We start from the raw sequence: 24,955 nt of genomic DNA on the forward strand, positions 1-24,955 counted from the left end.
AAACATAGTTTTCCATCAGCTCTTTTATTCTTCTCTAAGAAGGGATATGGTGTTAACCAAGTAAGGAAAAGATGATATAAAGAAGGCTCCAAGAGTAAGAACTGTCCTTGAAAATAATAGCAGACAGTTCTTAAAAATGGGAATTTAAAGTTCAGGATATCTCCTATAAAATAGGTCCTTTGTGGGAGGAAGGGAGGAATGAACAACAGAAGGAGAAAAAAATAGAAATCATACAAAAATGTTTTAATGAAGTGTGTATTGAGTCCAGAAAATGAAGACACTGTGTAAGACAGAAAAATCAAACATAAAGTCTGCTCCTTGGCTCAGTTGTGAACCATATACCCATAATCTTAAAAATGTTAGTCTGTATAGGGATTTCACCAAAACCATGAGGCTATATCCATGCCATTGGAGAAATTCGATGGATAACATCAAGACTGATGAATCAGGAGATGGTAAAGAAGCATAACTGGGGTCATGGAGGGAGAAATACCTAAAGAAATGTCCAGACAAGCTGACAGTTCTTGTAGTGTTAACAGATGCAAATTTTTGTTCTATGTTATTAGTCTTGTAATATTGGACATATGTAATATTGGACTATTTTTATATAAGAATACATAATACATTTTTAAAATCAGAATAATTTTAAAATATCAGCACAGTGGAGCCATTTGGTGTTCAAATAGCCACATGAATACAGTAGCACCTGAGATACAGCATAACAAAGAATGTTCATGTCAGTGGCCCACGTCATCAAGACAGGGTTGGGTTTGGGTCTGTTGATTTTGATTTGAAGAAGTAAAGATGTGGCAGGGATTTGTTTCCATCCAAATGTTTGTTTTCTGTGAATTTTGCATGAAAATCTATACCGTTTATAGTTATTTGGGCAAGTGCTGATTGGACAGTCCTTGTCTCTCCATGTGGGAGGAATGGTACATTTCTTCCTGGCTGTGTGTCCCACGTGGCCTCCTCCTGTACCAGAGGAATTACAGCCTGATTGATTGAAGGTGTCTTGATCTAGACTGCGAATGCATCTTCATGACCAGGTGAGGGCCTGCCAGACGCCTCTCTACCAGCACAGCCGAGCCTCCAGGTAGCTAATTGCAAACCTCTCATCTTGGATGGAGGCTACTGAAAGTCACAGCGATGAGTGGAAGGCAGTGCAGGGGAACGAGAAGTGGCAGGAGGCCAGCACTTAGCTTCCCCTCAGGAGGAGGGAGGGTTTGCCCTCTTTGCAGAGAGACCCCAGGCATGTTTTGTGTGGCTGGCTGGTATTGTCCTGGTTTAGTCTTCGCCGGCAGAGTGAGAGAGCCAAATAAAATTCCCAGGACTCAGCTGCCATGTGCTTTTCTCCTGGCAATGTTTCTCTTACCTCGGATGTGCGAGAGGATTACAGCAACATGGCTTGGGGGAGAATGAGGCTCTTTGTCTAAACCCTGGTGCAGCAAAAATTCCCTTTCCCAGGATCTTAGCATATGAGAGCAATTAATACTGAACCATAATGTTTTGACATGGTAATAAAAAGGAATGGATTTTATTATACCTCTTGCTGTAAATCTTGAGCAAAGCTGTTATTTTTCCATGATAGAATTATTTGAATAATATTAAGGACAGCAAAGAGCATTTGAAATTAAGATTCAAAACACCATGGTAAGCCGAATAGATATAGGGAGACCCTTTGAAATAGAAAAACAGAGCATTTTGGAAATGGAAGGAGCCCCTGACAATCTACAGATGGGTCAGCAAGCTTAAGTGGTGAAAGTAAAGCTGTCTTCCTTATTTCTCTAGATCTCGCCTTCCCTCCTTCCTGCGTCCATCTTTGTCCTTCCCATCTCTGTTTTTGCCCTTACCTCAGCTTCCTCATCTCTCATCTCTCCCTCCTCACCTCCACTTGTCTTGCTCATTCCTGTCCCTTACCCCTTCCTCTCCTTACCTGAATAATTACTGAGGATTTAATATATATCTAGCAATGGATTATGTTAATTTAATAATTGCATGTAGAGTTTAAAGATTGTAATAATACATTCGTTTCCAAAATTAATAATTAGTATTTTACTCATTATCCATAAAGCGAAACTGAGGCTTGGGATCATTTAGAAATGTGCCCAGCGTCATACAACTTGCAAGTGTTGGAGCTGGTAAGAAAACAAAGAAGTCTGGCTCCAGACTCCTAGTACATACCTGGCACTCAGGAGTGCTTCATTATGTCAGCAATGCACTCGATAATGATGTTGATGTTGATGTTGATATTGATGCTGGAGAATGAGAGAAAAATAAAATGAAGAAGATGGTGAGGTTGGCATTGTGGCTCAACAGGTTAAACTGCTGCCTGTGATGCTGGCATCCCTTATAGGTGCCAGTTTGAACCCCGACTACTCCACTTCCAGTGCACCTCACTGCAATGTGCCTAGGAAAGCAGTGGATGATAGCACAAGTCCTTGGGCCCCTGCACCCATGTAGGAGACCTAGAAGAAGCTCCTGACTCCTGGCTTTGGTCTGGCCCAGCCCGGGCTATTGCGGCCATTTGGGGAGTGAACCAGTAGATGGAAGATCTATCTCTCTGTCTCTCCCTCCCTCCCTCCAACTCTGCCTTTCAAATAAATAAATCTTTAAAAAAGAAGAGTTGGATGGTTTGCTGAAGGTCATATAATAGTCAGTGTTAGTAGAATTTCTCCAGTCTCCTGATGCTTGGTCACTCTTTTCTCTGGAGTGCTGGATAGCTGCATATATAAGGCATCATCAGAAAGCTGATGGAAAACACATGTTGTGAAAAACCTGTGTGTGTGTTTCAAAAATATTTTGTACCAAAATCAACTTTGCATTTTTTCCTTGAACTTTGTTTAGTATCCTCCTAAGAATCAAATGTTAGTGCCTTAATTTATGGAAATATAACTTCCTGTACAGGTTCGAGGTTCTGAGATCTCACTTTACTAGAATGCTTTTGAAGTTTTAAATGGAACTAATAAGCACTGTCAAAAACAATGGCTAGGAAACCATTTTAGGATAATCTCTGTTTCCTGACAGAAAAAGACTGTGACAGTATTAGATTGAAAGTACGTCTTCTATGGCTCCATTAATTTTTTTTTTCAATCAGGGGTATTTTTTTTTTACTTGAAATGCAGAGTAAACAGAGAGATGAGAGACAGAAGGAAAGCTATCCACTGGTTCACTTTTCAAATATTACCACAGCAATGACCTGGGCCACGGTGAAGCCAGGAGTCAAGATCCCGAGTCATCCACCTGGGAACAGGAAGCCAAGCAATTTGAGCCATCACCTGCTGCCTCCCAAGCATATTAGCAGGAAACAGTTGGAAGTGGAAGTGGAACTCAACTGCAGGCACTCAGAATGGCAGGATGATCTACCCTGCTGTGCTATAATACTTGTCCCCACCAGAGGAAATTCTAGTATTAAACTAATACAGGGGCTACACTGAATCAGTGGTTTCTTCAAAACTAGGTCAACAGATTTCACCCATTGTGAGTTGGTTATTCAGAGCCTGGTTGGGTCATGTGTTTTGATGGTCCATTTCAGCCATTAATCATAAGTGGGAAAGACCATGACCCCACACTGTCACTCTCCTCCTCTTGTGGACTATTCCTTTGGCCTTAACATTAGTTGTCTGGCAGCACATAGCCCTCATACTCTACTGGCATGCAGATATTCAGCTGGGCTAGATAATCCAGTCCATGGCTATACCAGTTTTAGAAGGAAAAAGACATTGAACAATCACCCACAACTTTATATCTATGAGCTTCTTTTTCCATTTTGTATTGCCAAAATCACATCTGTATTCTTTTAGAGTTTCAGCTCAGATGTTAACCTCTCCAGGAAGTTTCTTTGCTTGCCACTCCACACACACTCAAACCACAATAACTACACTCTTCAGGAAAGTCCCCTATCCACTTTGTGGCTTCCCCATCCCTCCTATTGTTCTCTGCTTAGAATACTTGTACCCATCTGTTGTCCCCATTAGAAAGTAAAACTTGAAAGTAAAGGCCAACTTTTGCCTATCTTTGTTGTCCTCACTACTTCACAACCTGTAGTTCAATGGTTTCCTTGTGTTAGAGACTCAGTATGTAGATGTCTTATTAAATTTTCAGGTTGATATATGTCATATAGTGAAAAGGCTCAGAAAGACAGAATGACTACCAAACTACTATGTTCTAAACAACTAGATGATGCTGACACATATTCATCCTTCATTTAAGCCTTTAGTGCCATCCAAGAAAAGGAGAACTTCTAAGCCAGGGGTTGGCAAACAGTGGCCTCTTGGCAGCATTGGGTCCTCTGCCTGTTCTTGTATCACCAGCAAACTGAGAATAGTCTTCACATTTTTAAATGATCGAAGGGAAGGGAACAAAGCAGGGGAAGAAGAATATGTCATGACATATAGAAATTATATTAAATGTTAAATATGAAATGTAAATTATAAGAAATTCAAATGTCAGAGTCCTTGAATAAAGATTGGTGGAATGCAGCCATATTCCTTTGTCAACGTGCCATCTAGGACTCTTTGCACCAAAACATAGTTGAATAGTTACAACAGAGACCAGTATCCAACAAAGCCCCAAGAAAGTATCAGGCCCTTCACAGAAAAATATGCCACACCCTGTTCTAAGTCATACCCAGCAACATCTACCACGCTGTAAGAGAGGAACAAGGATTGTAGGGGAAGTAGATGAAAGCCTGGAGTGCCTGGAGGAAAAAAAATCGGGAGACAACTAAAGGATGAATGGGGAGGCATAGTTTACTTGGTTAAACTGGATCTCCTGAGCTGTGCATATGCAGTTACAAACATCACCCCAAAGATTTCTCTGAGCTGGTGGACATGCCTGAGGGGCAGACCTTGATCACACAAGGGCTTCCTACTCTCCTTTAAGGACTCTACATTATTTCTTTGGAGAAATTGTAAGCCAAAAAGGGTGTAGTTAGAGTGTAAGTCATTTGAAATCATTGTCTGCATAAAGGCTAACTCAGATCTGCAATCAACTCTACCTGGATTTGTGTCCCAGTTGTCTCTGATTCAGCTGTAATAATGTATCTGTGTGTGTTCTACAGAAATCTGTATTGTCCACATTTGCCTTTCTGAGTATCTGTTTGAAGGACATCTATTTTGGATGAATGATAATTATCATGTATATGGAAATCAAATTTTCAAATAAAAGCATCAATTAGAATATGGCTAAAACCAGTTCAGCCATTTGGAAAGTTAGGGTCACATTTTTTTGTTGTTGTTTAGAAATCAGTTATTTTCATGCGTTTCTCTTATTCTCATTATAGGGTAATGCCCTGTACTTCAAATCTGCCAGAAATGTTACAGTGAACATTCTCAATGACCAGACTAAAGTGCTAACTCAGCTGATAACAGGTAAGAAAAGAGAATTTAGCAATGCTTAGTCCCTGCAGGGTGCTCAGAAAATGTAGAATTTAAAGTCAAATGAAACATCTTGTGTACATGAAAAGAATGTTTGCTAACAGAGTTACAGTATCAAGAATAAGACTATAGCATGTATTCCTTGAATCTACTACACTGTTGTCCTCTCTTTACCCACATTTAACTTATAAAATCTATTGCTTAGAGGCAATTTAAAAAGTTGTCATAGAACGTGGCCCTGAGATACAAGCCAGCTGCTTCATCTATTGGTGATCCAAAGAAAAGTTCCTTGCTCTGATGCTTGTGGAAAAACTGGCTGTGCTGGATTAATTGAGAGAGGGAGAGCACAGAACACACAAAGCTGTGCACCATGCTCTGTGGGTTGGAAAGGAACGGTTTCATGATCGTTTGAATCCATGCCATTGTTGCCATGCGTGCTAACTCCAAAACGAACTCAATTGTAAGATGAGGATGTATCTGTCTCCATTGAATATGTTCCTGTGGTTCCTTCTGATACAGCAGATCTACTTCCTACAGCTTAGGAAAGCACTCGCTGGGTTTTAAGCTGGTGTTTCTGACATGTAAACAAGGATTGATTATTCACAATAATGATTATCGTAATAAACACTGGCCTGGTGGTCCTGGTTATGTGTTGAGTGGTAGGATCAATGGCACCTCTGTAGGTTCTAAGCAGCTGTAAACAGGGAGGCATTATGTACTCCCATATTGAAAGAAAAAGGGTGTGTGTGTGTGTGTGTGTGTATGGCATTGTTAAACTTACAGGGAGAAAATGCCATTTGTTTGGCTTCAGGGCTAAGAGAGAAGTGTACAGATGGACATTTTGAGAAGCCAGTTGCTTTAATGCCCTGAAACATTACTGCAACTCAAATATCTGGAGCTCCACAATAAACGAACCATGGGGAAACAGGTGCCCAGAGTGTTCTCTGGTCAGGATAGAGCCTGGTTTCTCCCCAACCTGCAAGAGTGCCACCTGTGGATGTCTGAGGAGTCACAACCAGTGGGTGCCAGGGCCCATCAGCCCATCTCCCCGCCTCAGAACTCGGGGATTGCAGGAACTGCTGTGCCTAGCTGCCCAGAATCCACAAGCACGCCGTTCCAGCATGCTGCTGGATTGCCAGCCCTGCCATGTAACATCTGGCCCACAGTCACCAAGCTAAATAATTAAATAAACAGCTTCAGTAAGCAATCATTTAAGCAGCATGTGTGAAAATTGCCTCCAGGAGGGAAATAAATCCAACCCCCAGCTCTCAGACTCCTGTGCTCAAAAGGAACTTATTTAGCCTGTGGACCATTTGCCATTTGTTTGCAGTGGGAGATTTGGTAGACTTGAGAGATTTTGTAGTGATAAAGCTGGCACTGCCCAACAGACTATTATTCAGACAAAACAGTCAGTCTTTCGCTTCTTTCTTTCTCTGTTTCTCCCTCCTGTCTTCATTCCCATCTCCTCCTCTTCATCCCCATCTCCTCCTCCCCTCCCCCTGACTTCTCTCTCACCCTCCCCCATCCCATCTCTCCTCCTTTATCTTTCCTACACCTCTCTCTCCCTGTTCCTCCTCTGTACTTAATTCCCCTCCACTCCCCTCACCTTTCATATTTCCTCTCCCCTTCCCTTTCCCTCTTCTGACCGTACCTTCTTGCCCTCTCCTCCTCCTCTGATCTTCCTCACCCTCTCTCTTCTTCTTGCTTCCATCCATCCAGTGGTCTTGTCTTTCAGTCTTTCCTTCTCAAGGTAGACCTCCCAGGGAGCTGGAAGGCACCTGTCACTAACTCTTAAGGTAAGGCAGAAGATAGCTAATAACGAAATGAGATGGGCAGAAAGTTACTGTAACACTAGTAAACAGAAGCCTGTCAAGAGGGTTGCTATAGAGGATAACAGGAGTATTAAGAATAAAATTCCTGCAGCTGGGGTTGTAGCACAGCAGGTTAAGCTGCCCTCTGAGGCACCAGTATTCCATGTAGGCACTAGTTCAAGCCCCGACTGCTCCATTTCTAATTCACATCCCTTCTAATGTGCCTCAGAAGGTAGCAGTTGATGGCCCAATTCTCTAGACCCCCCACCCTACATGAGAGGTCTAGAATAAACTCCCGGCACCTGGCTTCAGCTTGGCCCTGTCTTGGCCATTGAGGCCATTGGAGGAGTGAACCAGCAGATGGAAACTCTCTTTCTGTCTCTCCCTTTCTGTTATTCTCGCTTATAAATAAATCTTTCAAAAAAGAATATTCTAAACACATCCTTCAGTATTCTTTTACATTATATTTCTGCACATGAATGGAAAGTGCCCCACAGTTTCCACAGTGATTTCTGATTCCTGTTACATTTGATAATGTACTTACTGCAAGGTCAATCACTCCTGTCTTCTAAGCAGTGAGATCTACTGAGGCAATCCTGGGGATTCGAGAACTCCCTTGCTTCACTACAGAATGTCTCAAAAGCCCATTAGAAATTCTAATGTTAGAAGTTTGGGTAATCTTTTCAAATGAAACAATATTTTAAATGGTAGTTAAGTCCCTGTGTTCACAAATGTGTATTTGACCCATAGGGCTACTTTTTTAGTATCTCAGTAGTGGGTGCAAACAGGGAACCCTCCGACTTAGAAGGAAGAAAGCAGTAGGGATGCCTATGAGAGCATCACATGGATGTGGGAAAGAGTCCCAGTATCAGAGGAGCTGGGAAAAGAAATTATCCTAAATGGCTCCCGGGCCTCTCCAGCACCCCACGTCATGACCGTGGCATGACATGGAGACTGCTGATGAATCCTGATGGGCTAAAGTTCTGTTCAGAAGATTCATTAAAGAGGTGCTTCACACACAGCCTATCACATACAGAGGGGGATTAACTGAAGATTAGTTTCACATGATGAATAGTGATTTTTTTTTCCTTCCTATAGAAGAACGATTAGTTCACCAAGGGGCTTCCTGTGCAGTCTCCAGCTCTATTTGCATTTCTCTCCAGAGTCATTTTTTTCTTAAACAATTCCAGCGTTGTCCAGGGAAGTTTGGCAGCCCCAGATGAAATGGACAAAGGACAAGCCGTGCGCACCATCGAGCCAGCAGTTGCTCGGTGGAGTTTTGGCTAAAATGACCAATTAGTGAGCTTTAGATAGCCAAATGGTTCTGGCTCTTAGTAAATTCCATTTGTGTTCTATGAAGCCCTGAAAGGCAAGATAACTTAATTGGGCTTTGTGTTCTCTGATTGCTGTAGTCTCTTCAGTACATTCTCTTCTATGTGTCAGAAACCACTCATGAGTTCCAAGTAAACTCAGGGGACAGGAAGGTGCCCTTGACTGCGCAGGAGCCAAATTTCATGATTTTTCCCAGGACTACAGAGGCAGAGTCTAAGCACTGGGTCCAGTCTTCCAAGAGTACCCCCACTATACCATATGGCTCAATCCAGAAAGGGCAAACTGTGCTCACTCTATGTGTATCCTGAGGTCACTCATGTATGCATTCATGCTTCATTATATGCACATCCCCAATTCCCTCCCTCCCAAAATGATAATATTAAAGTATTGGCAAGTATTATAGGCTTCACTGAGGGTTTTTATGCAGTTAAGAAAACAGCTACACCATAGTTCTTAAAGAAAAACCTAAACCAAATCACTCACCACCTATCTCTGTTCTTTCAAGAGTTCCCACCGGTCCTTGTGTCCAGTTTTTCTTTGGTCCATCCTCAAAAAGCTCATATCCTAATTGCTCCATATACTTGAGCTCCAGTCCCTTTTGTTCCTAGGCAAATAAATCTCCATTTTTTGTGAGCCAATTCTGAGAGCTCAGTTACAGACCCACTTTCTCTCCTCACCTAGAGCATGAAGGTAGTCAGAGATACTGTCCAGTTCCCACATTGCTTGGAAATTCCATATTGTCTCTGCTGTTTCAGTCTTGTGCTCATTAAGGAAACTTTCTCATGTCCTTTTGAGCAGTAGAGGGCTAGTGTGGGCTAGTGTGGCTGTACTGGCTTTCGAAAGATGAGGTCTGCCAAATTGAGGTGACTTCCTGAATAGGAAAAGCTCAGTAAGAGGCACACATCAGCATTGCTTTACAATGGGGACAGCAGCTGCAGTAGAAAAAACAATGCTGGTGATGACAAGAATGACACTAACCACAAAAGCAGTCCTCTGTGTTTCAAGGCAGTTTTCCACCTACAGAGTTCTTCCCATCAATAAAGTTTCACCGGATCCCTTCAGGCATTTAGGGAGTGAACCAGTGGATAGAAGATAGTATTTTGTGTGTGTGTGTGTGTGTGTGTGTATGTTTTCTCCCTTTCTCCTCCCTCTCTTGTTCTACCTTTGTAGTAGATGAAAAATATGTAAACTTTTTTAAAAATTGTGTGTTTCAGGTATGATGGAAAATGGAAAATAATGTTTGTGTTAAATTCTAAAAAGGGAGAGACATTTCAATCTATCTGAGCTGAATCTACCTTAATATCTAAATTTGAGGTAGCTCAAAAAGCTGTTAGACACACTATGCACTTACTTCCCATACAGGACTTTTTTCCTCAATGAGTTATGTTATGAGAATTAAATATAAAACCTGTTCTCAAACAGTTGTGTGTGTGTACAAATTGTTGAAATCTTAACAGTATAGAATTGGTCTTCTGTGTATAAAATTAATTGAAAATGAATCTTTATGGAGAATGGGACTGGGAATGGGAGAAAGGGAGGGAGTGGTGGGGTGGAAGTTCAGGTGGGAGGGCAGGTATGGTGGGAAGAATCACTATATTCCTAAAATTGCTCTTAAGAAATTTGTACTCATTAAAAAAAAAAAAAAAAAGCTTTCTTGGCTGGCGCCATGGCTCACTAGGCTAATCCTCCGCCTGCGGCGCTGGCACCCCAGGTTCTAGTCCCAGTTGGGGCACTGGTTCTGTCCCAGTTGCTCCTCTTCCATTCCAGATCTCTGCTGTGGCCCAGGAGTACAGTGGAGGATGGCCCAAGTCCTTGGGACCTGCACCCTCATGGGAGACCAGGAGGAAGCACCTGGCTCCTGGCTTCGGATCGGCGCAGCACGCCGGCCATCGCGTCCATTTAGGGGGTGAACCAACGGAAGGAATACCTTTCTTTCTGTCTCTCTCTCTCTCACTATCTAACTCTGCCTGTAAAAAAAAAAAAAAAAAAGCTTTCTTTTTGGGAGAAAAAACTATTAGGCAGAAACTCATCAGAAGAACACAGGAGTACAGTCCTCCGCATAGAACCTAGGTTAAGTAAAAAGAAATTTATCTTTTGTTGCCAAAACTCCTACAAAAAATTTTTTAAAGGTAGAACCAATAAATCTTGTATTTTTCCAAAAATATCCAGGATATCCAAATGTGGCACTTTGGTTTCCTATAGGTATTTTTCAAAAGTGCTAATTAATAATAAGTAGCAATGGAAGGGTCCTCAATGGCTTCTCTCTAAAGACCACTAGCAGTACATCTTAGTGGGACAAGTTGGGTTTATTACTCCTTGCAGTGAGGGAGAATGTATACCATAGGCAACCATGGGGCATCTCAGTAAGAAGCTCTTAGGAACAACTTATTACAGGATTTTATCTCAATTAGGTCACTGACTTCAGGTCACTTTTAGGAAGTTTTAAGGAAGCAAGGCTTCGTTTTGGATTAGATACTGTCAGGAAGACAGAGCAAGTTTTTGATTGGGTTAATCTCCAAAAATAAGAAAGACAAGAAGAATGTAAAACTGTCATGGATAAAGAAATAGCACTCCTATGAACCAAGATAAGGATATTTTTCATCTTTTGTGCAGTTTGGACGTGGTCACAGTTGTTTTTCTTTTTGTATGTGTTTTGCTTTTGATGGGCTCATTATGCCCACTGAATTGCCTTGTCTAGTATTGATGTCTTGCGAAATTATTAATATTCAAGCAGGAGATCACTATGATCTAGCTGACCATGCCCCTGGATGTCTGGGAGAGTGTGGCTTTATGTATCAAGACTACCTGACTGGGAATCAAAAGAGTAAATTATGTTCTAACTCCCTCTTTAAGTTCCTAATAATGTTATTTTGGGTAAATTATTTGGTTCTTGGTTCTTCTGAGCTTCAGTTTCTTTATCTAAAATTGTATTATTACTGCCTATTCTATCTCATAGAAACCAAGGCTGGTCCAGGTCAAAGCAAAGCCAAGAATTTCATCCAGTCTCCCATATGGGTGTCAGAGCCCTTAGCACTTGAGCCATCACTTGATGCCTTCCAAGACACATAGAAGGAAGCTAGATCAAAAGTAGAGTAGCCAGGACTAGAACTAGTACTCTAATATACAATGCAGGTGTTCCAAGTGACGGCTTACCCCACTGTACCACACTGCTCACCCCAAACTGTCTGTATTTTTCTTATTTATTAATTAGTTGTTAAATTTACATTGGTCCATTTCCATCAGAAGATAGGTTCTGTGAGATCAGGGCCTTGCCTTCCTGATGCACACTGTAGTAGGCTCGCTTTCAAGAACAGCATTGTTGTCATAAACCATGTACATTTATTGTTATTGAATGAATGTCTAGAATAAAATATTCAGCAATTTCCAAGGCAATTAATTATAATATTATAGCCAGTCTACCCGGAAGTGATGTATATACTGACAAAGTAAACTTGTCTTGGTGTCAAATGCAGCCAGAATGTCGAAAGTACAAAGAGAGAGACTTCAGCTGTATTTTAACAAACCCTTCGTGACAGGGCTTGCCAAATAGATGCAGTTGCCTCAAGAGCTGATGAGCCTCTTAGACTTTGAACCGTTCAAGCCAAAATCTATAGCTATTTGACAGAGATTTTGTGCTAGAGGAAGGAAATATCACTCAAGAATTAGTTTGGATGGTCTTGACAATCATTGCTTGAGAGTTTATGATTAAAAGTAATTGACAAGACATGGCTGGAGTAGAGACACAGATTTTCATGTCAGTTTCTGAAAACCAATCCACTTAACATTAAGGTCTGATACAATTTTGTCAAATGTGTAAGTTCTATGAAAGCTTCCTGTAGTCAAATGCAACATGACTAATGTATTATCTTCCTCTCTCTTTTCTCCTCACCTCTTTCTCTCCCTTATCAACACCCATTCTAGGTCCAAAAGCTGTAGAAGCTTATGGCAAAAAGTTCGAAGTAAAAACTGTTTCTGGAAAATTGCTCTTCTCTGCAGATGACAACGAAGTGGTAGTTGGAGCTGAGAGATTAAGAGTTTTAGGTAAGGAAACTTGACTTACTTCATTAGTTGGATGCTATTATGTATATTTCAAAGGAAAAGTCAAGTGGTACTATGGATTAAATATTTGCATCCCAGCCCCACCCCACCAGAAAAAAAATCCATATGTGGAAACCCCAACCCTTTTAAGTGACATTATTATGAGCTGGGACTTTTGGGTGGTAATTGCATCATAAGGATATTGATCTCCTAAACGGAGTTGTGGCATTATAAGAGAATGAAGGATCCAGGGTACTCTTTCCATCTTGTAAAGATACAATGAGTTGGCAGTGTACAGCCCAGAGGAGGGCCCTCACCACAACCCAGGTATTCTAGGACCCTGATCTCAGTCTTCAAACCTCCAGAACTATGAGAAATGAATTTCTTCTATTGATAAGCCCCTCAGTCTATGGTACTTAGATCCGTTCAGACCAGTACAAATGGTATGTAGAAGAATGAAATAAGCCATGGTTCTGGATTCTTTAACAGTAAAACTATTGAACTTCCGTGGAGTCCAGTCCCCCTTTCTTAAGCCATGAAGTCTTTTCAGTGTATCCTCCAGCTCTGAGTTTTGAGTGGGGATGTGTGTTCATGTGTAAGGTGATATCTGATCATCACAAACAGGCATTCTTGCTTGTATCATTCAACATTTATATATGTGATACAGTGACTGCTGAACCTGGTTTCAAGTTAAGAATTATCTAGAAGATTTCAGTGAGTTAGGCTCATATATGAAACCAATTCTAATTAAATAATTAATTAGAAACTTTAGTAGAAGGACATAAGTACTCATTATTAAAAATATTTGTAGATATTTCTATGTTCCCACTATTGGGATCATTGATTTCGAGCACACCACAAGTGAGTCTTCTATGGCTGTACGCTGACATCTCACATGAAGATTTAAGAATCCTAGTGCTGGACTTGACCTGGCTTTTAACCCCTGATGTCATCAACTGATTGTATGACTGAACAAGTTACTGTCTTCACTATGCTGGTTTCCTTTTCTGCTCCACATCTATCATCTCAAGTGGTCCCTAGGGAAAGATGAGACCATGTAGTATGAACTTACCACAGTGTCTAGAGTAAACTGCTATTCAGTCACTGATAGCTGCTTCTGCTGTTACTACTTATATATCACTACTGTTCATACACGTAGTAATGCTGCTTTTCATTTTGTTCTCCACATTATTATTGGCACTCTGTGTCTTCTTTCTCTTCTGTTACCTCCTTTATTTCTGTGCTGCTTCTCATTGTCACTCCACCCCCAGTCAAGCAGCTTTTCTGATCACTCTCCCTCTCTCCTGCGTAATAAACATTCATGTTTCCTTGCTGTGTGGTTCTTTGACCTCTGTTCCATAGCTGTTATCTTCTCTGAGTTGCAGGTCATCCACTTCATCTGGATATTCTACCACCCTCCCCACATCATGGGTCTTGAGTTCTTGGGCAAATATCCACACACAGAGAGACAAATATCTCATCATCCCATCCTCCATCCCACCTACCCTTTTGTGGATGTTGACTTCCCTGTCACCCTTACTGGCTTAATTATGCTCTCTTCAGTCTGAAAACTTCAGCCAGCATTATCCTGAATTTTGTTGAGTAAGCACAGTCAGAAAATGGAAGTGATCATGTGATCATCCTTAGGTGGCTGAATGGAGGTGAGGGTTCACAGTGCAAAGGTGGTGAACTGAAGGAAAGTCTAATCCCAGGGCAGTGGCTTAGCTTTGTGTGATCTTTGTCTTTAGCACCTTGCTTTTTCTTATCTGTAAATGAGAGTTATCTAGGGAAAAAGATTTGGAGCAAAGTTTCCCAGTGGGAAAAACCTTTTTTTAAAAAGTTAAATATTTATTGGTAAAGCAGGCTAATGGAGAGAGTAAGGGAGAAAGAGACTGAGAGAGAGAGACAGACAGACAGACAGACAGAGATACCTTTCATTCACTGGTTCAGTCCCCAAATGGCTACAACAGCTAGGCCTGGGCCAGGCTGAAGCCAGAAGCCTCTTCCAGATCTCCCATGGGGTAGTAAGGGCCCAAACACTTGGGTCGCCTTCTGCTGCTTTTCCCTGGCCATTAGCAGGGAGCTGGATTGGAAGTAGGGTAGCCAGGACTCAAAGTGGCACCCATATGGAATGCCAGCATCACAGGTGGAAGCTTAACCCACTGAACCACAATGCTGGCTCTGTCAGCAACTTTTAAAAATAGAATTTTTACTTAGCTCTGATGAAAACAATAGATAAAAGATCAGTATTGGTTGGGTTGAGGATGAGGATTAAGAAGGGGAGAGGTCAGATATTGGGGTCTTGGTTGTATACTTTCATGCTTCCCCCCTGTGTCTTTGGAGGATCAGTTAGAACTTATCTTTGAAACTCCTTATATAGATAATTTTTTTAAACAAAAATCAAAGTCTATTGACCATGACTATGTGGTGATCCAGATGCTGCATTATTATGTTGACATCCCACAAACAGCTTTGGCGGTAGGCACCATATTTATCCTTCCCCCCTTTTACAGATGACAGAACTGAAGGGGGTCACAGGGAAGGCTGAACCACAGTAAAGGCTCAGAGCCAGGAGTCCCAGCCAGGTATTTTGAGTGTGGCTGGCTTCATTTTCACACACTATCCTTTCTTTCCTGCCCCCTATGATCAGTCCCAAATTCACGTGAGAAAACAATGATGAAGGGACTTGGCCAGCTGGGACACCAGCAGATGGTGGACTAAGGTTTCTGTCCCTGCCCATTGCCTTGTAGAGTCCAAACCAGCTTCACTGCATGACAATGCATTAGTTCTGAGACTTTTTCTGACTCACGATTTAGGTTTTTCTCTCTTTGTAGGAATGGTACCTTCTACATGATTTCAAAGTTGGGGGGAAAAACTAACAGAAACTTCAAGCTTCCATATTGTTCAAGACTATTTTGCATTTCCAGCTCTAAAATCAATGCCCAGGCAAAACAGTTATGGAGTCTCACCCCAGTGTACAAGGGGGCTTGGCAGACCCCATCAGTTCCTTGGTGCTCCATGAGTCACTTTACTGCTATAAACTCTTAACAAAGATCCACGTTAACTTTAAATATCTGAATGCTTTGACATAATCTTATTGCACTCAACTTTGTAATGGTATTATTTAAGGACTTCACCAACTTCACCCCATCCCATGGTCATAGTGACTTAGACTAAAGGCTCAAAGATGATTTCAATTTTGGTTACTACAAAGCAGGTGTATAATTTTGTTTGTAATTTTTCATCTAGAGAATGATGCAGCATAAAATCTCTCCTTCTCTCTATCATGTGGGAAATGTGGGAAAGAAGCATGAAAATGAATAGCACTGCTGCTACAAATGCTAAAATATTTGGAGATGACCACCCTACAAATCTTGCATCAACCTACTCAGTGAAATGAGCCCAGTGTGCTGCAGAAATGAGCTTCCTATCAGCTGGGATTTGAACATATGGTGTGGAATGAGAAGTTTAAGCAATTTCATTTTCAGCTTAATGAGAAGTTTGTCTTTCTGAGTTGTCAGACTGCACGGCCTCTTGGGATATTTGAAGCTAGATGCATATTTAAAGGTAGCATCAAAAATAGCTGAGTTTGAATCCTTACCAAACCTATGCATGCACTTAGGATGTGAGTGACCCTATTCAAGTCTATCTTCTCTGTAAGTTTTCATTTCCTTCCTGTCTAAAAGCAAGAGAATGAGGCAATATAAAGAATGGAATGAAAAATAAATGAATCTAATAGGAAACTTAAGCAAATGTTTTGTTAAAAATATAGTTATTTTAATTGAGTAAGAATAAACAGCAGGAGCCTAAGAGGAAAATGCCTCTTGGCTATATAACAGCTTCCCTCAAGGGTTCAGAACAACTTTTAAAATTATTTTCTGTGACTGAAATTTAGCCTGTTAGGATGTCCCTGTCCCACATTGGAGTGCATGGGTTTGATTCCCAACTTCAGCTCGTAATTCTTCCTTCCTGCCCACGCAGACTCAGGGAAGCAGCAGGCGATGGCTGAAGTTACTGCGTTACTGCCACCCACGTGAGAGACCTGGGTAGAGTTCCAAGCTACTGCCTTTGGCCAGGCCCATTCCCAGCTGTTGTGGGCATATGGGTTTTGAACAGTAGATGGGAATGTTCTCTCTCCCTCTCTATGCCTCTCAAATAAATAAAATCTTGAGAATGAAATAAAATTGTTTCCTGATAGTCACATCCACCTATTCAGTTCTCAGGGCAATGACAGCCTTATGGTTACCTTGAAAAGTACAGCAGAGGGACTGGAAAAGTCAGACTTCATAAGAAATGGCTCAATTATCTGCAAATGTTTACCTTGGGAAGGTATGGAGAAAAAGATACGTATATAGACTACAGTTACTGATCTCTCCAATATGTGTTTTTCCTGGAAAAGAGAGCATGCCTAGTCATGTAGTTTAGTCATGGAGAGTTCGGGTTTTAGGGTGAACTCTGGGCTGTAATCCTGGTTTCTGTGATTTGTCATTTGGATGCGTCATTTCACTTTTCAAGGCATGCTTTGACTCCCTCGTAATACAGGGTGTAATTCCTGGCTCTCTATGTTGGTGGGAGAACTGAACGACACATGCATACAATATAATTAGCATAGTGTGTGGCACACAAGCTCTCAGTAATGAAGACAGGGATCCATTATGTCATGAAATTATGCAAAGACTTTGTGTGTCCACAAAAGAAACTGGCTTAGAACTTGTAGGTGTTCTGAAATATCAGCCCAGTTGGGATTGATGGATTTCCTGCACACAGCCAGAAGCAGAATTTGAAAATGCCTTTATAGGCTTCAGCTATGTGTTTTACTTCTTTAGGTTAGGTTGCTCTTACTAACTTGTGTGCTCTCAAGATGAGTTTAGACAATGGAAGCATAGAGGACCTGATTGAATTCTTAGTGTTGTCAGATCTCTCCCTCCACTCAGTAGACAGTGGCTCTCAAAGGGTAGTCTTAGAAGGGGAGTATCAGCTCTGGTCTGTGCATTGGAATGCAAGTTCTCAAGCCATAACCTGGACATACTGAATTAAACTCAGGTGTGGATCCCAGCAAACTGTGCTGAAACACACCATCTTGGTGATTCTGATGCATGCTAAAGTTTGCAAATCACTAACTCAAGAAAATCGCAGCATAATTATCCATTACAATTCTTCAGGTGACGTCTAGTGAGCTTTTCTGAAATCCAGAAAAGCTATAATACACATACCAGGTGCTTCAAAAAGTTCTTAGGAAATGTGCATTCTCTTTTGATTTTATTTTGATTTTACTTTTGCACTGACTTTTGGAAATACTCTCCTATAGCAAATGTATATCAAGTGCCTGCTCTGTGGACAGTGACATACAATTTGATTCTTTTTTTGAAAGATTTATTTATTGTTTTGAAAGGAAGTGTTACAGAGAGGCAGAGGCAGATGTAGAGGGATCTTTCCATCTACTGGTTCATACCCTAAATAGCCACAATAGTTAGAGCTGGGCTGATCTGAAACCATGAGCCAGGAGCTTCTTCTGGGTCTCTCATATGGGTGCAAGGATCCAAGGACTTGGACCATCTTCTGCTGCTTTTCCAGGTGCATTAGTAGGGAGCTGGATTGGAAGTGGAGCAGCCTGGACTTGAAATGGTGCCCATGGAGGATCTGGAAAACAGGTGATGCCTTTACCTACTACATCACAGTGCCAACCGCACTATTTGATTCTTAAAACAGTTTTAGGAGGAAAATGTGAACGTACCACCTTCAATTACAGATTAGCCAACTGGATACAGAGTGGTATAATAGTTTGCACACGGTTGCACAGAGAGAAGGTGGCAGAGTCAGAATGAAATCCTGGCAGTCTTATCGCCTACACTCTGACCTCTGTCACAGGAATCTAGCTTCCCCCAACGCTATAGCACATTGGTATCATAGTGAGAAGGAAATAAAAAAGGGCAAATGTCCTTCTTGTCTTCTATAAGCTCAACTAGCTCCACAGTTCTATGCTTCTTCTTGGTCTCCTGTCTCATTCACCAGCTCTTACACTTGGTAACTCAAGTGTATTCACACTTTGGTGAACCCCAAGATTTAGTCTTTATTTTTGTTTTCACATTTCTATGGGAAATACAACCACAAATGTTCTCCCTTTGGTTTCAGCTTTGGCCTCATGTCAAATGACCCCCAAATCTGTCTATACCCTGAATCGTCTTCTCAGTTCTAATTCCAAACTTCCAGTAGTCTGGGAAGTCTCTCTCCATAGGCAGTTCTTTACATCACTTCCATATCAGTACTTACAACTTCACTGATTTTTCTGCCGTCACACGCCCTGCCCTCCAGAGCCCACCCCTCTTATTCTGCTTGGTGAGGACACTATTCTTCTAATCTTCAAGGTCTTGCTTCCATTCAGCTACCAGGCTTTATCTTCATATCACTGTAAGTGTTTTCTTGCCATTCTTGGACCTTTCTGTGTTACAAAGGTGTTTATTTTAGTATTTGGTTTAGTTGTGGCACAATAGAATTAAAGTATGTAGTTGAGTCCCTCCACTTTGTTACCAAAAGGTAGAAAATGAGTGCACAAGTTGAGGTATGATTTAATTTAGCCTTAGTTACAGAATAGAGCTATTAAATATTAGGCAGGAATAGCTTTTTAAAGGCAGCAAGAAAACAGTGTATAACCAGGTCATCTAAGAGCCATCTTCATGGCAATACCAGGGAAGACATAACTTCGGTTTTCATTAATGACCAGTATTATGAACAATGACTTGGACATTATAACATTCATAAACAAAGCATCATTATAAAGTGGTATTCTATTTGTTAATTAGGTCTATTTATACTCTAGATTAGTTTTTAAAATGTGTCCTCTAGATGCCACTTGATGTTAATTATCGAAGTTACATTATTATCAATTGAGAAAATGTTTTTAATTAAATCTAGAGTCATTTAAATTAGCATAAAATTTATAGAAATGTAAATGTGGTTTGATCCTTAACTTGTTTTTTTAGAACTAGATTAGATTTAGCCTTTTGAATTTGTTTTTGATGAAACTCTCTACTAAAACTGGCAATTGGTAATTAGGATGAAAGGAGTGGGGATGTTTTCTGTAGTGTTCATTCATTAAATGCGAGTGTGTGTGTCTGCTATGTATATGTATATATGAGACCTCCAACTCGCTGCTGCTGCTGCTGCTGCTGCGGGTAGAGATGAATGCAACGGTTCCTGACTGCTTAGGGAGTGCCCAGTTTAATCCGAGAAATGAGTCACACAAGCAGATCTCTGAAAGTCATACAAGGAAATGCATTTCCTAAAAAGGAGAGAACAAAGTATCAAAATATTTAGCTAAGGTGGGAGACAAAGCTTAGAAATGTACTCTTAAGCTTTCTATTTGGAACATCCAAACTAAATCTTTGAGTAGAGAGTCAGTAGGAAAATAGAACTAAGGAGAGTGCTTGCTTGGAGAATGGAATAGCAACCGTTTATCAGTCAGGAATCACTTGGTTGTGGACACCAGAAATCCCACTCAAAGAAAGAGCCAGGAAAATTCACTGCCTGGTGAGTGGAAAGCCCAGAGGTCATTATCTGAAGGCTAGATTCAGTGGCTCAAATAATGAGACCGAAACTGGGTGTCTCTCTCTTCCACTTACTATGTCTTAGCTCTGCTTCCCAATCTTGTATTCTGCCTTCCATCCTGGGACTGAGAAGAAAGAGTACTTACTTCTCTAATAGAAATTCAACAAAGTTCAGACTTCTGCTCCACGTAGAGTGACTTGGGCCATGTGCCTGTCTGAGCTAGCCATTGTGACCAGAAGGGTAGATCTACTGCTTAGCAGAGGCTGACTCACATCCCCACTGTTGGAGCTGAAGGTGGAGGCACCAGTTAAATAGAAAAGGCTGTTCTCCAAAAGAGAATTAGAGTGTTCTTATTAGGGGACGGAATGGGTGCTGGACAAAGTAAAATAACAAATATCTGTTACAAATATTAAAGGTGTAATTGTGGAAAGTCATAATGGCTCTACACTTGACAGAAGCCAGAAATGAAAGGGAATTTTGGAGGATGCCTTAGAAACCCCTTCTCCCTTGCTCACTCAGCCCCAGCACCGCTGGATGCCTTGCTGCTCACAGCAAGCATGTTTTCCACCTCCCAGCACTTGTGCTAACTATTCCACCTTCATGACGTCCTTCATCCCGGAATAGGCTCCTGGAACTCTCCTTTGGTGACTTAACTATCACCTTATAGAAAAATAGAGTATTCCTACTGTCATTGTCTGTACTAGACATTGGCAAAGTATGGCCCATGGGTCAATTCAAGTCAAATAAATCACCCCGTGGCCTGGTTATATAAATAATGCTTTGTTGGAGCATAGCCATGCTCATTTGCTTAAGAATTGTCTGTGATTGCTTTTGCACTACCGTGACAGGGCAGTAGAAACAGAGATCATATAGCCCACGAAGCCTAAAATATTTACTGCCAGCCCTTTATGGAAAATGTTTGCTGATGAATGGTCTGTACTTTTTTTCTACTTTATTCATTCAGGCCAGTTAATACAGCATGACATAGTATATGTATATTTCCTCCTTAGCCCTTATAGAAATATGTTTCTGGGCAGCAGCAAGTTACCTAAAGTCCAGAAAATCACTGGGTATATAGTGTGTGCTTAGTTATATTTGCTGCATGAATGGATGGAAAGATTTTCAATATGGAAATGTCTTATAACCAATACGATAGTGCAGTGTAAAGAGAGAGGCAGAGTTTGCACCTAAGTTAGGAGACTTTAATGCCTTTGTTGAGGATTGATAAAGGCCTCAGTAAAAGAGAAAGAGAAAGGAAAACAAACGGGAAAGATCATATTGAGGTAGAACTAATGAAACATGGCAAATGGCTGCATGTGGAGCCTCAGGAGAAAAGGAGTGCAGGGATATCCCAGGTTGTGAGCCTTGCCAGCCAGGAAACTGTGGTGTCATTGCTGACACTCTTAGGAGCAGCAGCAGATTTGGGATCAGAGGATGAATAGTTCAACCTGAGGTGTCCTGGTTCTTGGAGTTTGAGCTTTGCCTTGGAAAAGTTCACTATCCCAAGGGAAATACCTGGCAAAAAGCTCTCAAGAGTTACCTGGCTGAGAAGAGCAGCCAAAGAGTTATCAGCATGGCTTGAGTGGATGGACTCCATAGTGAAGATAGCCCAGGGTTGTCCCAGAGCACGTGGATACAGGAGGACGTCAAATAGAACTTCACCAAACAGCCCCCCAGGTGCCCAGCCCATTGAGGCTTCAGAAAGCAGCAGGATGTACCATCCATGCAGCATTAACCATGTGGTTCAAGTCACTCGGATTGTGTGTTCTCAGTGCACAGCTCTCCTCCTTTCCTTTCACTGTGCCTCCATCTTTTTCTCTTCCTTCTCTTGTTTCCTGAGCTATTCCCTCGTTAATACAAGGAAGCAGGAAAAAAATTGAAGAATATATTTGAGAGTGGAATATGAGTCCTTGTGTGGGGTAGTTACAGCAGAATAATTTAGACCCTGATCCATAGGAGATAAGAGGCTGCCAATCTAATGGTAACATTTGACCCACGAATCATTGGAGTCTGAAACTAGCCAGGATCTGTCTTCTGCTTTTGGAGATCAGTAGCAGAGATAACCTGCTGGGAATTCATGTGTTTGAAAAGAATGGCCGGTTACATGGGTTTTCTGTGGCACCTCATTGCAAAGTTAGCTTATTATTTACAGGAATACAGGCATAATGTATTAGATCATAAAAATGTTTCCCATAAATAATACAGCAAGAAAGCCAAATATAAAAGAGTCTCAGATGAACAACCTCAACCTAATAAAGCAGAGATACTTAATGAGAAAAAGAACCATTCTACAATAGAGAAATAATAATGGGATTTCATTTGAAATGCTACCAGGAGTCTAACTCTCAGAACTCTCAAAAAAAAAAAAAAAATTTAACCAGAGCCAGTCCAAAAGCCTGGGAGATTGCACTGCCTAGTTTCACGTGTGCACCCACCCATGTATACAGGCACGGGTGAGCTTTCCCTCGAAGCTGGAGGAGTTAATCCCTGTTGCAGAAGGAAACGGCGTCTGCTGGCCCCCACACAGTTTTCCCTTCGGCGGGAGGGAGGTGTGATTCCATGGGAGCGTGATGCATGCGGGATTCTGGGTAAGCGTCCCCAGCTGTCCCAGCAGCATTGCCTCAGCAGACCTCCCCAGCCGCTCAGCCATTGTCTCCAGCTCTGTGCGTGGGCAGTCGCGAAGGAGAAAAGGCGGCTGGGGACACCGGGCCGCCTTCAAGTTTGATTGAAGAGTGGATGAGGTTCACTCCTTGGCTGCTTGGAAGAGAAGCAATCCGAGCACTTAAAGAAGGAGGGAAATGCTGGGGAGTCTTTTTTGTGCAACTGACAAGACTTTGATTTCTCTATCAAGCCACAGTGCTTTCTGGCAGCTGTGGGTTTGTTTTTATTGTCAAAGTTTTTTTCTTCTTGCCAATTAGTACTCAGAGTGGGGTATTTCTACATGAAGAGATAAACTTCTGTCAGGCCACCCTCTGGGTCAAGATGTTTCCTACAGTCTAGGAATAGCATCTCCTTTCTCATGTACCATCCTGACTATCACAGGATATTCTCAGGTGGCCAAAAGGCACCTGAGGAGAATTTTGTCTTCGTTTCCCCCCGAGGCTGAGGGGGGATGTTGGTATTCCACAGTGGCACTAAGAATTTCATAAAATGGCAATGTGAATAAGAAACTCTCAGTATACAGAATAGGGAAGGGAATTAACTTTATTCTTTATTGGAAGGACCTGAATTGTATTCACTTATGCCATTGGAAGAAAAACGTGCTAAAAAATATTCTAAATTCCTTAGGTGTTCCCTCCCTCTTGCTGTGCTTTGGCCAAGTACTGCCCTGCTCACTGTATGTCCTCTTGCACCTGTGTTTCCTGGACATAGAGGGCAACATAGTGAGAGCTAACCAGACCCCTTTAGAACAGAACACAAGACAGAAATAAACTACCTAAGCTGCTCCCCCTTGAGGACTTTGAGATAGGACAGCAGAATGGTGCAGTTGGGGGTTTGGATACAGATTAGCTGAATTCCACCCCAGGATCTAATGGCGTCATCCTGGTTAAACTGCTGAATCTCTGTAAGCCTTACATTTCTCATCTGTAGAATGGAGATGATGAGGATATTGACGTAACACATGTGAGGTGCTTGGCACATCATGAATGCCTCGTATGTTCGTGCCTCTTGTTACTGCTTCTGCAGATTCCTGCTGAGCACCATGCGTGTGACTCTCAACAGACCAACTTAGTACAGAGTTGTAAGGACACAGAACAGAAGTTCTTTTTAAAAAGTCCTGATAGTCTGTAGTTTGGTAGAAGTATCAAAGCGTATACCCAGCTGACTAGTAAAGAGCAACAAAAATGTTATTTAAAACTGAAAAATTCAAGATACAATTTGGCCACAGTCTATGTTATAAAGATGTGGTGGTGATGTTTGGTTACGGGTTAGGAGATCAGGCCAGCAGAGGTGTTGAGGAGCAACTTGTTGTAAAGAAATCTAGGTGAGCATGTAAGGGTCAGGACACAGGTGGGCTTAGTGTAGGCAAAGGAGTAGCTGCCTCCTGTATGGCCGGATCAGTAGGACCAAGAGCACAGCTGTGTTTGGCCAGGGAGGTAGGAGCTGCCACTGCTTCTACCAGCAAAGGCGCACATTTGGATTTCTCTTTGGGTGAGAGTTTGTCACTCTGGGCATACAGAAAATGAATTTCTTCCCCAAAAGCCCGAGTTAAGGCAGCATCCCCAGGATCTGCTGGGGCCTCTTGGGAACTTTGCTTTTGGCAGTGCTCTGTGTAGGATGTGACTCAAATGATAATGACAGTATTTGGTAAGACTTTGATTCTGTAAGTCAAAGAGAAAAGACAGGTATAGTTAGATGCAGATATGATGTATAATGCAAGAACGTTCACACTTCAAAAAACAAAGGAAGTGGCATCAACAGAAGCTTCTTGGCATTAAAGCCAGTTCCATGCAACACATGTCATTTGAGCAGTGACTCTGGCCATCTGCTGTGCGGATCAAAGAGATGTGTCCCTGTGTTTCTGGAATCCACACACAAACCAGAAGGGTGTGTTAAATATTTACATAAGAAGAATGTGTGTTTTTGTCGGAGCCAAGTGCAAGATATGGAAACATTAAAAAAGAGATATTTATCTTAATTTTATATATAAGAGAAATCTTCACAGATGATGTGACATTTAAATTGAGACTTAAATATTGGGTTAGAATTGGTCCAAGGGTTGGAAGACTGTGGAGTGACTGTTCAGGTACACAGTATAGTATATACAAGAGGCCTGGCAAAATATTACCTTTTGGAAAATGTGGAGTTCAACAGACACAGGTAGAGATCAGGGAACAGTGTCCACATACTAAG

At 41.6% G+C, this 24,955-nt stretch overlaps 1 protein-coding gene across 8 annotated transcripts in view; it reads left to right on the forward strand.

The window, feature by feature from the left end:
* SGCD (sarcoglycan delta) overlaps positions 1–24,955 on the forward strand; it is a 1,076,594-nt gene that overhangs the window by 912,817 nt on the left and 138,822 nt on the right. For all 8 annotated transcript variants that reach the window (XM_051844412.3, XM_002710335.6, XM_089336164.1 and 5 more), the window contains 2 exons: positions 5,282–5,369; positions 12,440–12,559. In XM_051844412.3, the coding sequence (XP_051700372.1) occupies positions 5,282–5,369; positions 12,440–12,559 (208 nt within the window). The remainder of the gene's footprint in view (positions 1–5,281; positions 5,370–12,439; positions 12,560–24,955) is intronic.

The sequence above is a fragment of the Oryctolagus cuniculus genome, chromosome 6 (assembly GCF_051225735.1).
Source record: "Oryctolagus cuniculus isolate XC-2025 breed Fujian yellow rabbit chromosome 6, ASM5122573v1, whole genome shotgun sequence".
Lineage (NCBI taxonomy): Eukaryota > Metazoa > Chordata > Mammalia > Lagomorpha > Leporidae > Oryctolagus > Oryctolagus cuniculus.